This window comes from Hoplias malabaricus, chromosome 9 (genome assembly GCF_029633855.1).
Source record: "Hoplias malabaricus isolate fHopMal1 chromosome 9, fHopMal1.hap1, whole genome shotgun sequence".
Lineage (NCBI taxonomy): Eukaryota > Metazoa > Chordata > Actinopteri > Characiformes > Erythrinidae > Hoplias > Hoplias malabaricus.
Window position 1 is genome coordinate 6,875,633 of NC_089808.1, and position 15,368 is coordinate 6,891,000.

General features: G+C 37.7%; 1 protein-coding gene across 1 annotated transcript in view; it reads left to right on the forward strand.

Moving 5' to 3' along the window:
* The window catches only part of LOC136707274 (immunoglobulin superfamily member 1-like), a 75,596-nt gene extending 60,446 nt beyond the window's left edge, over positions 1 to 15,150 (forward strand). Inside the window, exons 20-32 of the mRNA XM_066681254.1 lie at positions 7,354 to 7,629; positions 10,207 to 10,473; positions 10,986 to 11,234; positions 11,326 to 11,424; positions 11,610 to 11,678; positions 11,756 to 11,806; positions 11,902 to 11,976; positions 12,066 to 12,131; positions 12,676 to 12,744; positions 13,016 to 13,102; positions 13,226 to 13,279; positions 13,823 to 13,897; positions 14,342 to 15,150. Of these exons, the coding sequence (XP_066537351.1) occupies positions 7,354 to 7,629; positions 10,207 to 10,473; positions 10,986 to 11,234; positions 11,326 to 11,424; positions 11,610 to 11,678; positions 11,756 to 11,806; positions 11,902 to 11,976; positions 12,066 to 12,131; positions 12,676 to 12,744; positions 13,016 to 13,102; positions 13,226 to 13,279; positions 13,823 to 13,897; positions 14,342 to 14,349 (1,445 nt within the window). The 3' untranslated portion in view covers positions 14,350 to 15,150. The remainder of the gene's footprint in view (positions 1 to 7,353; positions 7,630 to 10,206; positions 10,474 to 10,985; positions 11,235 to 11,325; positions 11,425 to 11,609; positions 11,679 to 11,755; positions 11,807 to 11,901; positions 11,977 to 12,065; positions 12,132 to 12,675; positions 12,745 to 13,015; positions 13,103 to 13,225; positions 13,280 to 13,822; positions 13,898 to 14,341) is intronic.
* Positions 15,151 to 15,368: the final 218 nt, after the last annotated feature.

The window sequence follows — 15,368 nt, forward strand, 5'->3', positions numbered from 1 at the left end:
TTCTCTGGGCATTCTGAGCTCCCTGATAAACATTAGCAGAGCTGGCGTGAATCCAGTGGGCTCCTGCAATGCAGACTGTGACGCAAGAAGAACCAGAGGCAGGTGGCAGTTCCAGTCATACTGGTGCTGTGTCGTGACCATGGTGAGCTGGGCCATTAGTGTGTTGTTGAACCGCTCTACAAGGCGAGACTGCAGCAGTGTTGTGTGCTTCTTCTGAATACCCAGCTGGTTACAGACTTCAAACGTGACTGCTGACTCAAAAACTGCACCCCTGGTCACTGTGAAGCTCCTCTGGAACTCCAAACCTAATACGTGGCACTGTTTTAATGGATCCTTCTTGGCAGCTCCACATCTGTCTGACACCTGGGCCAGTAAAACCGCAGGAGCTGCTACCTCAGGGTTTAGACCACCCTGAAGTGTCACACCACCAGTGCCCAATGCACAGGCCTCAGCACCTCCCTTCACAAACTCCTGGGCACCAACCGTAGCCCCATGCACCAACCAAACCTTATAATAGTTCACCATGTGTCTGGCCTTTGTCCATGTTGCACCCACTCCAGGGCCTACCCCCAACACAGGAGCACACCTTCCAGCTGTCTCCGCTTTCTTCTCCAAATGCTTGTGGTAGTGGCACCCTGCAGCAGCACAGGGGTGAGACAGGGTGTCAGCATTGTTGTGTAGATGTCTGACCCGGTGCTGGTTTTTGTGCAACACTGCTATCCACTTTCTTGTTCTTTTAAAAACACAAAGGCTTGGCGAATGAGGTGTGTTGTATAAGTTTGTGATGTACTATAAATAATGTAAATTAACTATTTAGAAAATATGATTCATTATCAACATTCTACATGATTGATAAATCACTGGAGCCATTGCTTACAGTTTACAACCAACAAGGCTCAAAACTATTTACAGTACATCTTTGACCCCAGTGATCTATAAAGACTGTGGAGAGTCTAAAGCTATGTGAGGTATAATTGGTGCAAAACCCCTGAGCATATGTGACAGTGAAATGTGAAGTAGAAAATAGTCACACATGTGTATCAGTAAACTTGAAGTCACAGAGTCACTGTTCAGAAATTGGAGAACCACTCTGACAACTCAGAGGACTCGTTAGGTACGTGTCGAATGCTATTGGATGAGGTCTTGTGGTTCTGTTACTGAGTGCCTCCTACGGAAAGTCTTCTCCAGAAAACAAAAATGGAGGACAGAGGGTCTGTGTAAGAAAAGGAATGGAAACCTGTAAAGTAGTTAATAATGCTGAACAAGTATAAACCCATTTGCAGAAATGCAACACTGAGCATAATGTTAATAAAAACAGAATGTAAATCAATGAAATGTGCAAACCAAAACCCTATATTTAATTGAAAATAGAACAAAGACAATGTTTCAGTTGTTGAAACCGGGAAAACTGTGTGTAAGGCACAAAGCCTAAAACTAGTATTAGCTGGCTGTGGTCTTCAGGCCCTCAGACGGCACTGAATTAAAATAAGACAGCGTTCTTTACTGGAAATCACTGCATGGGCTCAGAAACACTTCCTTAAACCACTACCTGTGAACACAGTTCGTCACTGCATCCACAAAAGCTAATGCTGCCCCCTTTCTTGGCCAAGTTCATTTCAGATAGACTGAGGTGAAGTGGAAATGTGTGCAGTGTTCTAACAAACCAGAATTTGAAATTTCTTTTAGAAATGAAGAGTATGGATTCTACATCCTCCAAAAAAAGAGAGGAACCATCCAGATTTTTATATGGGCACAGTTCCAAGCCGGCCTTTGTGATATTATGAGGTGGATTTGTGGATGTGGCATGGTTGACTTGCACATCTGTGAATGCTGAATGATATAATTGTGGATTTTTAATTGACTACAATATTTGAAAACAGCAGCTGCCTGTCACATTGTGTGAAAGTTTCATGAATGGACCAATAGAAATGCTCAAAAATTACTTGGAATAAAATCGTTTTGCATTGACTTCCATTGAAAGTTAAGACGGTTTTTGATTCTGCTATAAAGCTACTATTTTGGAGATACATGCTTTTCATTGGGCAGAGAAGATCTACAGGTTTGAAGCAACATGCTGCTATCCAGACAGCATCCTTTTGGGACATGCCTTGTTTATTTCAGTAAGATAAGTCCAGTTCACATTCTAGATTCTTTGTAAAAGAGTCCGGGAGCTAAACTAGTCCAGACTAGTTTATATAAGAATATAATAGGTTTAATTCAAGTGCTTGTGTGTATTTTATATATATATATATATATATATATATATAAATAAATATGTTATAATCTCTTGTTCACTCTGTGTTTTGGGGTGTACTGTTCTGGGGTGTATTTTGTCTGGTATGGCAATCCCCTCTCAGTGCACATGCGCAGAAATGTTTTATGTGGTAAAGAAAATGTATTGTTCCTTTGAAATCTTTCCTTGTGAATCTGAGTAATGTCCATACTATGTGCACAAACATTTTACATTTACATTTATGCATTTGGCAGACGCTTTTATCCAAAGCGACTTACAAAAGAGGATCTAACATTCAAACTACAGCACAATTTATACAAAATACCTTAGATTGAGTGCAATATGCCAGGAAGGGTATGCCAGGAAGCTGGGTTTCTGTTGCTCTGATAGTGCTTGGAAGCTCGTTACACCAGCGTGGTACCAGAGATGAGAACAGCCTTGACTGACCTGTACGGGGGGTTGGCCGTGTTAGGTGGCGCTCCTTTGAGGAACGGAGAGGGCGGGCGCTAACATATGGTTTTAATAGTCTATTGAGGTAGATGGGAGCAGAACCAGTGAGTACTCTGAAGGCCATCATTAGTGATTTAAATTTGATGCGAGCAGCTAAGGGTAGCCAATGCAACTCAACTAATAGGGGCGTGACGTGCTCTTTTAGGCTGGTTGAAAACCAGGCGTGCTGCAGCATTCTGGATCATCTGTAGCGGTCTCACAGCACAGGCCGGAAGACCTGTCAGGAGGGCGTTGCAATAGTCAAGATGGGAGATTACTAACGTCTGAACAAGGAGCTGTGTTGCATGTTGAGTTAGGTTTGGCCTAATCTTCTTTATGTTGAATAAGGAGAAGCGGCACGATCAAGCTACAGCGGTAACGTGCTCTGCGAAGGTCAGCTGGTCATCAATCATGACACCCAGGTTTCTTACAACCTTGGTGGGAGCCACTGATAGGGACTCTAGCTTGATGCTGATGTTGTGGAGAATAGCTTGCTTGGCTGGAAGGACCAGCAGTTCATTTGTGGATAAATTCAATTGGAGGTTGAACATTGTGTGTGTGTGTGTGTATATATATATATATATATATATATATATATATATATATATATATATATATATATATATATATATATATATATATAAACAAAAATATAAACGCAACTTTTGTTTTTGCTCCCATTTTTCATGAGTTGACCTCAAAGATCTAAGAACACTGGGATTTTATTGTTTTTTACATTTTTCATTAATTTATATTTACAATTATATAGCAACTTTCTAAACACCCAACACTGTACAATCAATACTCTACAGAAAAACATTCCACTCAACATTCAATCTACACACACACACACTGGTGAGAAGCAGCAGCCAAACGCACACAGTGTCCTCTCAGACAGGAACGATCAAAGGACCTCGTTGGGCACTAGGACTTGGGGGTTCATTCAGGACAGAACACCAATCCATATCTGGGCACACATACAAATACAGACATTCATTCACATACACACTCTTTCGCTCAGGACAGTGTTTTAGAGGAACTAATTAACCTAATCTCCATGTTTATGGACAGTGGGGGAAACCAGAGACCCCTGAGGAAACCTACACACACACACTGGGAGAACATGGAAACTAAATGTCAGCAAGTTTGATTCCTGAAAGACAGTGGAGAGCAGCTTGTCTTCTAATATTTCTGTTGACTGAATCTTCCACTATTAACTCAGATGGTGTGAGACACTGCACAGTAAATTCACCAGTGTTAAATCAACACTATTAGTGTTAAATGAACACTGTTAGTGTAATGATTTAACACTCTCAGTGTCAAGTTAACACTAATGGTGTTGATTTAACACTGGTGAATTTACTGTGTGCAGTAAAACACTGTGGAGGATCTGTCCAGATGAATGTGGAGGAAAGATTGTTGGGCTCTGAAATTCAGAGAAAGCAGATTCTGCAAAAAGTACTGCTCACTGTGTGATATTTCAGAAAAGTGTTATTTAAGAAATACAGTATGTTACTAAAGTGAGAGGCAAAAACTGAGTTGTGACTACCAACACTATGACTACCATTTATTAATATGTTATTTAACCCCTTCAACTCCGCAGTCTGAATGTCTGAATGCGTCTGTGAGCTCCGTATACCGTTAGAAAGCGCAGATCCTACCGTTTCTAAATATAGCGCTCTCATCGCGGTGCTGTGAAGCCTCTGGGAGTAATCCAGTGTGAAAAACCACCTAAAAATCAAGGCGCTCCTTCAAAATCTGTGTGTTATGTTCTTGTCATGAAAGATTCTAATGATATTCACTATAATCATAAATGAAGACGCTGCAAAGGGAAAAGAAAGACGGTGTTTACTTTCAGTTTCGTTTTGACTCACAATGTCTCTGGGCAGAAAAATATGAGTCATCAGCAAAAACATATTCCTATTATTGATTTATAGTTTTTCAAAGTTTTTGTAGGTTTCACATCAAATAATATTGCATTAGATCAACAAATATAAACTAAAAAGCTTAAATAATTCTTTATTTTGTGTTTTCTAAATAAACAAGTATTATTTCATCATATTTTTAAAACATTATAATAATAATAATAATAATAATAATAATAATAATAATAATAATTGTAATTACTATCACCAGCTGAGAAAACTGCCAAAGTACCAAAATAATTTTTATTTGTTGGGATATTGTCCATATTTGCCCTGAACTACATTCCTGAAAGTCTGGGCCTGCTGTGACTATCAGAGCTTCATCAGTCATACATCCCAGAGCTTAGAATATCAAGAAAAATATGTCCGTCTGATGCTACAAATTTATTTTGTCACAGAATTATGCCATGTAATAAATTAGCATCAAAAATGCTTATGTTTTCAACTAACAGACACCTCACACTAACAATCTGTGTCAAGATATCTGATGTGGGAGTATGATTTCAAGGCTATACATTGAGAAATATAAAAAAAAAAAAAGCAGGCGCTTGGTAAAATTTTGGTCAAAACATGACAAATTTATAGAAAAATTTACTTATCGGTCAGCATGAAAACCTCAAGTGATTACATATTTGAGTAGCCAAGGGTCTTCAGAAAATAAAACAACACATTGAATATGGCTATGTCACATAATTACTGTTTAAATGCAACTGAAAGAGGCACTGAAAAAAAAAGCTGAATGACAAAATAGCTATATACATAGGGTCCACACAAGAGGATCTAACATTCAAAATACAGCACAATTTATACAAATTACATTACATTACATTAGTGCAATATGCCAGGAAGTAATAAGTGCATTAAAGAAAGACTTTCAGTGCAAGAGATACTCTCGGAAGAGCTGGGTCTTCAAGGATTTCTTGAATGCGGAAATTTCTAAGCACCACTTAATGGACCTCCATGAATATTTCACATTATTTTAGTTACTGACATATATAAGCATGAATTAAAATGGAAATAGCTGCTTAATTTGCTTTAAAACTGACAATTTTATTAAACTGACGGAGCTCGCTACGGAAATTCTTGAACGCAACCGTGACGTCACTGGTGGACAAAAGCTGAACAACGCCGCGGTAAAACACCGTTATGACTGACTGTTATGACAGTATCTAGCTAAATAACCAACATTATTCATGACAATAGCCTAGCAATAAGCTAAACTCAAATTTAGAGGTACCGTTATTCTTGTAAATGTGATCGAAGTCGAACTCGAATTCATCCGACACTATAAACCTCCGTAATGCAGCTACGTAGCCGAGTATAATCTGAGCCACAGAGTTTAGCGAGTCAAGCTAACGTTAACTAACACCAACTAAAACAGGCGAAGTGAGTGTCCTTACCCTGTTTACCTCCATGTTACAGAGGCTCTTGAACACCTTTCGTTGGTGTCCTTACATGCCCATATTGTTGGAAAAGCACCAGTGAAATGAGCTACAGATAACGGAGTGAGCGGATGGTCCTTTCCTAAGTGCCCGTTTAAAATTGACAAATCTAGTCCATTTTCTGGATATTTTGGGATCTTTGGGCCATTTGTGCACAGATGTCCCACTGTACATTGAATTATTGCAGCCAAAAACAACACACCTTTTCGTCATTTTGCATTAAATTAAGTGCAACTTTTAGAGTTGTTGTCCACCATCTACATCATCATGTTTTCTGACCATCAATAAACACAAGTTAGGAACTCAAATTACACTGTATGTATTTGTTTGACACTTTCATATAGCTGCTGCTTAGCCTTTAAGAATACGAAGATAAAGGAAAGCACTGAAAACAAACATTTATTCACTGACAGTATTTATGTCATTATCAGTTAAAATGGACATCTTTATTGTATTGTTCTCAGTCACTGAACAAACCTAAAGCAGCAGTGAAGTGGGTCTCTGATTTTATGTCTTTAATTTGAAAATAACTTTACTATCATTAAATCAACTGTGTTAGTCAAAACAATAATATGTTTCATGTAAATCAGACCTATATTAAAATATCAATCTTTAACTTCATAGACATTACTCAATAATCTTTACAATGTCCATTCACCTCAGTTGTACAGTTGGACAGCTGTTGTTTTTAAACACTGTTGAAACATTCCTGATCAATTTAATCACCTAGAAAAAATAATCTAATTAATTCATTCATTATCTGTAAGCGCTTATCCAGTTCAGGGTCGCGGTGGGTCCAGAACCTACCTAGAATCATTGGGCGCAAGGCAGTAATACACCCTGGAGGGGGCGCCAGTCCTTCACAGGGCAACACACACACCTACAGACAATTTTGAGTCACCAATCCACCTACCAACGTGTGTTTTTGGACTATGGGACGAAACCGGAGCACCCGGAGGAAACCCACGCGGACACGGGGAGAACACACCAAATTCCTCACAGACAGTCACCCAGAGCGGGACTCAAACCCATAACCTCCAGGTCCCTGGAGCTGTTTGACTGCGACACTACCTGCTGCACCACTGAGCTGCCTAAATAGTCTAATTAATTAAATAAACACTGAAATCTAACAGGGGCGCCTCCAAGACCAGGACTGGGAATACATGATTTAACTGAAATGATTTATGTAAATACTATGCCTACACTATGAAGTAAATACTATACATTAGAAATACAAACATTTTATTTTAACATTATTTTACAGAAAAACCTAAACCTGAACTCACATCAAGCCGTAAAGGACCTGCACTGAGAGGACAGCCAGTGGTTCTGTTCTGTGAGCTGGGTCAGTCTGCTGGATGGAAGTTTTACTGGTCCAAACACACTCTCAACTCAGAGAATGAGACCTGCACTGAGACACACTTCTACACCATCAGCTCTGTCAGTGACTCTGATGGAGGACAGTACTGGTGCAGAGCTGGGAGAGGAAACCCACTCTACTTCACCCACTACAGTGATGCACTCTGGGTAAACGTTACTGGTGAGTCAAACACTGTCTGATAAGACAGTGACACTGAACATATAAACTGCAGGAAGAAAGGGTTATATAGCATCATATTAGTACTTGATGTATTTACACAGAGTCATACACATTGCAATCAGCTTTTAACGTGCGGTACAGTTTGTATTAACACAACATGGACACTTGAGAATTGGTAGAAAATAAAAACATTTGTTTTGGTTCTGTTGACAAGCTTCAACGAGGCTTTGAAATGGGTCTCTGTTTAAGAGAAATTATTTCAGATCATGTGAAAATAATAATGTTCTAATGGTTTATATTTGTGGGAATAAAAAGCCAAGTGTGTGCAGCAGACTAGAGACAGATGAGCTGCTGTCTGAACACAAACACACAACAGTCTTTCTAATGTTTATAATATACAGACCTAGATTTTAAAGCAGTCTTTACCATTTTATCTGCTATTAGTAAAATATTTCTCAGGCTTTTCTGCTGATGTGCATTTCCCTTTCACATGTTCATTCACAATGTGTTTTTTTTAATATACAACCCCAAATTCAAATAATTGGACAGTGTGTAAATAAGAACAGAATGCGATTATTTGCTAATCTTACAGACCCATATTTTATTCAAAATAGAACATAGAACACAAGTGAGACATTTTACCATTTCATGAAATGTATTAACTCATTTAGAATTTCGATGGCAGCAGCACAATGCAGAATTGGGTACAGGGCCACGTCTACCACTGTTCACCATCTCCTCTTCTTTAAATAACTGTTTGTAAATGTCTGGGAAGTGAAGAGACCAAATTCTGGAGTTTGGGAGAGGAATGTTTCCCCATTCTTGTCTGATGTAGGATTCTAGCTGCTCAACAGTCCTGAGTCGTCTTTGCTAGATTTTTTTGTTTCATGAAGCACTAAACTTTTTCCGTTGGTGAAAAGTCTGGACTTCAGGTGGACAGTTCCGCACCTTCAAAACTCTTCTTTTGTGAAGCCATGCTGTTGTGATGGGTGCAGTATGTGGTTTAACATTTTCTTGCTGAAATTCTTTAATTTTCTTGCAAGGCCTTCCCTGAAAGAGACTTTGTCTGGATGGGAGTATATGTTGTTCTAAAGCCTCTATACACTGTTCAGCATTGATCAGGCCTAGATGTATAAGCCCACACTATAGGAACTATTGCAATCCCACATTATCAGAGATTCAAGCTTTTGAACTGTGCGTTGATAACTAGCTGGATGATCCCTCTCCTCGAGTCCACATGACACAACACTGGTAGTGTTGAAAAATAATTTCAAGTTTTGATGACAACAGAACTGTTTTCAATTTTGCCTCCATCCATTTTAAATGAGCTTATAGGAAGCATTTCTGGATCGTGTTGACATAGAGCTTCTTTGCATGATACAGGTTTAACTTGCTTTTGCGGATTGCCGTCTGAGGACCCAAAGATCATAAGCATCCAGTATTTACCATCTGCCATGTTCCCTCTAGATTTGGATGAAGTTTAAACATCTTTGCAATTTTATTTTACGGAAGATCTGAAATATTTCACAATTATTAGATGTAGTTTCTCACAGATAGGTGAACCTCTGCCCATTTTTGCTTTTGAGAGACTCTGCCTCTCTAAAATGCTCTTTTTATACCCAGTCATGTGACCTAGTTGAAAATTGTCCCTGCAGCTATTTATCTATTTTAATAGTAGCACTTACTTTTTCAGCCTTTTGTTGCCCCACCTCAAATTTTGTGAGAAGTAATGTTATGTGTAATTATTTGTCATTTTACAACGAAATGTGTCTTCCGCATTTAACCCTTCTGTGGCAGTGAACACACACACACACACACACACACACACTAGTTGCTGTGAACACACCCAGAGCAGGGGCAGTCATCCCTGGTGCCTGGGGAGCATTTTGGGGTTCAGTGCCATGCTCAAGGGTACTTCAGACATGGGTGTCCTTGTTGGTCCTGGGGATTGAATCGGCAACCTTCCGGTACCAAGCCTGGTCCTCTAACCATTAGGCTAAAGCTGCCATTGAGGTAAAATGTCTCACATTCAACATCTGATATGTGTTCTATGTTCTATTGTAAATATATTTCTGTGAAATTTGCAAAATTTGTTTTACATTTTACACAGCATTCCAACTTTTTTGGAATTGGAGATGTATATAATCTAAAATGAATAGTGATATATTTATAAGTAAAAAAAATATTTAATTTTAGCTCATTATAAGAGATTTATGGGGCAATATTAGAGTTTATAAATATGCTTACAAAGCATTATAACAATTTGCACACAGTTATAAAAACATTTATGAATGTTTATAAACATTATTATAAAAAAAAATCGACTTTTGCGCTACTTTTATTTTCTTAAAAAACACCCTGATTTGCCGAGCCCTACCTAACAGCAGCTTCTGGGGTAGAACCACTTATAAGACCTTTAGAGTAAGAAGCCTTAATTAAGGCTTCTTTTTGCAGTGGCCCCCATTTCATCTACTTTCCTGCATTAATGATGTGCTATGTCACTGATATAAGACATATCATTTGTGCAGCATTAGGTAAGAATATGTTTAGCAGCTTGTTGTATTTTCACTTTTTCAGCAACGTCTCAAGGTGTTTCTCTGGTGGTCAGTCCCAGCAGAACTCAACACTTTAGTACTGACCCTCTCTCACTGAGCTGTGAGGGACAGAGGGACTCTACTGGATGGAGAGTGAGACGATACACACACAGTGAGAAGGTGTCAAATTGTTCATCAGTTACAGGATCTACCTGCAACATCAGCTCCCTCTCCACATCCCACACTGGAGTGTACTGGTGTGAGTCTGAATCTGGAGCAGGCAGTGAACCTGTCAACATCACAGTGCACAGTGAGTCTAATTTATTCTTACTACTAATAAGAGACCAAAAATCTAGTCAGATATTTCAAAGATGTAGTAATAGCACATGACCAGTTAAATATAGTGCTATAACATAGAAAACACTGCAGATAATGCTGTTTTCATGTCTAAAATTAACAGAAGGAAAAATATTAGACATTTTTCCCACTCAGCCTCTCATTAGTGTCCACAACACTGACCTTAGTAATGTTTCCCAATTAAAAAATACAGTGATCTACCACATTACTAGAAAGATATTAACACTCTACTGTCCCATATACTGTATCAGCTTCAAAACGCTCTTCAACTTCAATACATATCATATTAAGGGAGCTTTCCTGTTCTATAAAAGCACAACAATTCACTCTAAAGACAATTGCAGCAATATCATACAACACCTGCAGTGAACAAACTGCACTTTTCAGTTTGACTGGAGAGCCTCTACAGATTTCTTCATGCATTTTACTATGCATTTTTTTTTAGCTTTTTTGTCGTTCCTACAGATGGTTCTGTAATCATGGAGAGTCCTGTTCATCCTGTGACTGAGGGAGACTCTCTGACTCTACGCTGTTTATATCGTGACCCAAAGCCCTCAAACCTCACAGCTGATTTCTATAAAAATGGATCACTCCTCCAGACCCAGACTACAGCAGAGATGACCATCCACACTGTCTCACAGTCAGATGAAGGTCTCTACCACTGTAACAACTCACAGAAAGGAGAGTCACCAAAGAGCTGGGTCTCAGTCAGAGGTGAGAAAACAACTGGGTTTAATTTGAATCCTGCTGCTACAATTAAGCTTACAAGTGCTGAAATGCAAATTAATGTACCTTTTTGTCTTAGCTTCTGGATCAAAAATGTTAATCATTGGAGGAGCAGTGGGACTGAGTTTGTTCCTGCTCATCATCATACTAAGCATATTTCTGTGCCACAAAAAGAAAGGTTTGTTGATCCAAATTTGTACGCTTCTCTTACAACGCTAAAGGCATTTGCTGACAATGTTTTCATGGGACATCAGCTATATTTATCTAATTTACTGCAGCATATTAATCCTACAACGAATGTACATTTGCAATGTTTACAACTGGTTTACTCTGAGGATACCTAACATTTGTCTTCCTCTAAAGGGACCCCAAAGAGCACCGATCTGGCATCAGAACCGAGTCAGAATACTGCATCCACACCACTGCAGAATGGTCAGTTTCCATCACCAAAAAACCTAGTTTTCACACTAGTCAGCCATTTTCACCAAAATATATTAATGTTTTTACAGGCGGTGATCAAGTGTATGCCAATGCTGACACAGTGGGAAACACAAACACAGGTACAGTTCATTTCAATACTTTAACAATTCTTGTTTTAAAATGACATTTCTGAGGAGTTCTCTTTAATTAAATTAACTGACTTACTCTGTTCCAGATGATTCCGCAGATGCATCTAGTGATGTAACTTATGCACAAGTTACTTTTAATAAAAAAGCAGCAAGAGGAAACGGTAAGCATAGTGTATCTTCAGTTACTAACATCTGTTTTCTCTTCTATTATCATCTTTGTGTAAAATGATTTCTGTTTTGGACGTTTCAGTGCGAAGTGAAAATGAAAAGCCCTATTCCCAAATTGAGATGAAAAACTTAAAAAGTCACAGCAAAGGTAAGCGACAAGTACACAGACACATCCAGGAAGAGGGAGCTAGAGTGCCTGCACTTTTGGCCTCAAATTTTAATCATATTAATAATATTTTATGTGAACTGCAGCATTTTCCAGAATCCATTTCAGAGCGTAACATCTCAAATGCCTTGTAGTGAAGTTGTAGCATCTTTGAAGATCTTATTTAGTAACTCTGACCTGTCACAGATATCCTGGAAATCCCTCTAAAAACGTTTTACATTACATAATACTGTTAATACCATTGTAAAGACTACTAACTTACTAAAGACAACTGTTCAGTAAAAAAAAATCATGCAAAGTTTTGTGGAGCTCTTAAATACCACTGAGACTGCAGTTTTTACACATTCAGCATCATATGACTATTTTGCACTGCCATTTTGAACATCTATGTGCACAGACCTGTTATTAGAGTAATTAAAAAGTACCCGTAACACTGTTTATGTGAAAAGTTTTAAATAATTAACATATTGTTTGTCCCTTAATTAATTGTATGAATGTTGTTGTTTTTTTATTATAAATTAAATAGATGATGCCATACCTGCACCAAATGACACAGTTTACGCACAGATTCTGGCAAAAAACAATAAACTCAAAGGTAAATCTAAATCAAACTTTTGCAAAATATATTTCATTTAGTTAAAATTATATATATATAATAATAATATTAATATTAATCTGTGTACTCTACGTTTTCCTATTTAAACAGTGGCATGATATTGGTTATGAAAATTATTTATGTTGGCTGATCTACTGGTCAGTCTCTAAAACTGGTGTAGTTTAATGGAGTGTATTGTACGCTGTAGTATTATGCACTGAAATGACTGATAGTAGAATGCAATGGAACTAATGTAAAATTTTTCTTTTAGGTTCTGAAGCCAAACCCAGTCAAAATGCAGTGTATGCTGACATTGATCTGAAAGGCAAGAAGACAGCAAAGAAAAATAAGACCAAGGGTAAGAACGTTTGTACATATTGTCTATTTGAAAATACTTTATATTTTGCTTTACTGTATAGTAATAGAAAAGCTATTGTGGGAGAGGTTCTTTTAAATAAAACTTTCATGTTCTGGCTTTTAGAGAAAAGCAGTGTGGGTGCCGATACTGTCTACTCAGAACTAAAGCAGAACACAGGTAAAATAAACAAGTCATTAAAGTGCTGGTGATTTGTACAAGAACCATAAATAGCCTTTTGTGCAAAAGTACCTTGACTGACTGTGTCTTTTTGAAAGTTATATAGATTCTGTGTGTTTTACAGTAGCATGATTTGTTTTGTTTTAAGGAGAAACTGCATAAAGATTTATAAAGTCTAAGCGTGAGTTAGTAAACAGAGATGCATTCACAATGCTTTAATACTGTATGGTGCAGGTTGAAATGTAATGCATAGTATGAAAAACACATTAAAAATGTAATTATTTGTGCAATCCCTGTGAGGTTTGTCAGCACATTATAAACGTACCTCTCCTGAGCATTTTAACTTAACAGGAATTTAAATTGGCTGTCACACCCATTCAGTAATATTCATTTATTCATTCATTCATTGTCTGTTTGTAAGTGTGTAAGCACTTATCCAGTTCAGGGTTGTGGTGGGTCTGGAGCCTACCCAGAATCACAATAGTGTTTGTCTCTTAATTGATTGTATGAATGTTTTTTTTATTATTATTATAAATTAAATAGATGATGCCATACCTGCACCAAATGATGCAGTTTACTCACAGATTTTGGCGAAAAACAAGAAACTCAAAAACAAAGGTAATTCTAAATCAAACTTTTGCAAAATATATTTCATTTAGTTAAAAAATGTGTTATCTGTATACTCTATTTTCCTATTTAAACATTTGCATGATATTGGTTATGAAAATGTACATTATAAACCTGGAAGGGCAGGGAATATTAATGTTGGCTGATTACTGGGTGCATGGCGGGAATACACCCTGGAGGGGGCGCCCGTCCATCACGTTGTGACACACACTCACATATTCACTCACACCTATGGACACTTTTGAGTTGCCAATCTACCTACCAACGTGTGTTTTTGTACCATGGGGGGAAACCGGAACACCTGGAGGAAACCCACGCGGACACAGGGAGAACTCAGTAATATGTCTGCAATAACTCTTGCCTGAACAGAATTAAAAATGTAAGATTTATAAAATATAATATACTCTCACTAAACAAAAATCTCTTCTCTTAAAGGTCCATGAAGAAAGCTCTATAAGGAATTCTAAAGACAATGTTGTGGGTCTCCAGGAAGCTCATCCATGAGTTGCATCTTGCTGCTCCTTGCCACGTGAGCAGTTTCTTGTTTAAAAATAAAATCTGGTTTCTCATTGTGATCATTTTTACACTGGTCAGAATAATTTATTTTCAGTTGATATTACTGAAATAATATATTTGAACATAATCCACACAATGCACATCATGAAGATTATGGGAAAAACATATTGAAGGGGTATTTTCATAGTCTTTTTTTATTTTTTACAAATTGTAAATATTGATTTGAAGTCAAATGTGTCTCTTACTCATTTTGTTGATTGTAATAGGACGTTAAGGACTGTTTAATATTTTGAACTCTTTGACTGGATCAGCCAGGGATACTATAGTGACAGTGTATTTGAAGCTCTGTAATTCAGCAAGTGCTTTCTTGTTATACTCTGTACAACAGTGACAACTAAAGAGAAAACTCTGGTTGCATCACAACTATACATCTCATAATTGAAATTGTTTGAAATGATTGTGTTATGTGTATTAATGTATGATTAGCTGTGTTTGCTTTTATTAATCTAATTTTCTAATGTATACAGTTTAGTTATGAGAGTTTATATTATAACCAATTTGTTATTATAATATTTATTTTACTTTCCCATTCCCGTTTACAGTATTTGTGTGCACTGATGAGATGTCTTTATAAATTAACAATTTATTTTAGTGTTGTTGTTTAATTAACCATAATTTTATATACAAGGGGTGTTCAGTGTGTTCTCTGTATAATCAACTAATCCTAAACCCAGATAAAGCTTATAAGTCAAAACATGCTTGGCATCCAAATTCATTCATTCATTTGTTTGTGACCGCTTATCCAGTTCAGGGTTGCGGTGGGTCCGGAGCCTACCCAGAAGAATCGGGCAAGGCAGGAACACACCCTGGTGGGGGCATGAGTGCTTCACAGGGCAACACACATTCACTCACACTTTTGAGTCACCAATCCACCTACCAACGTGTG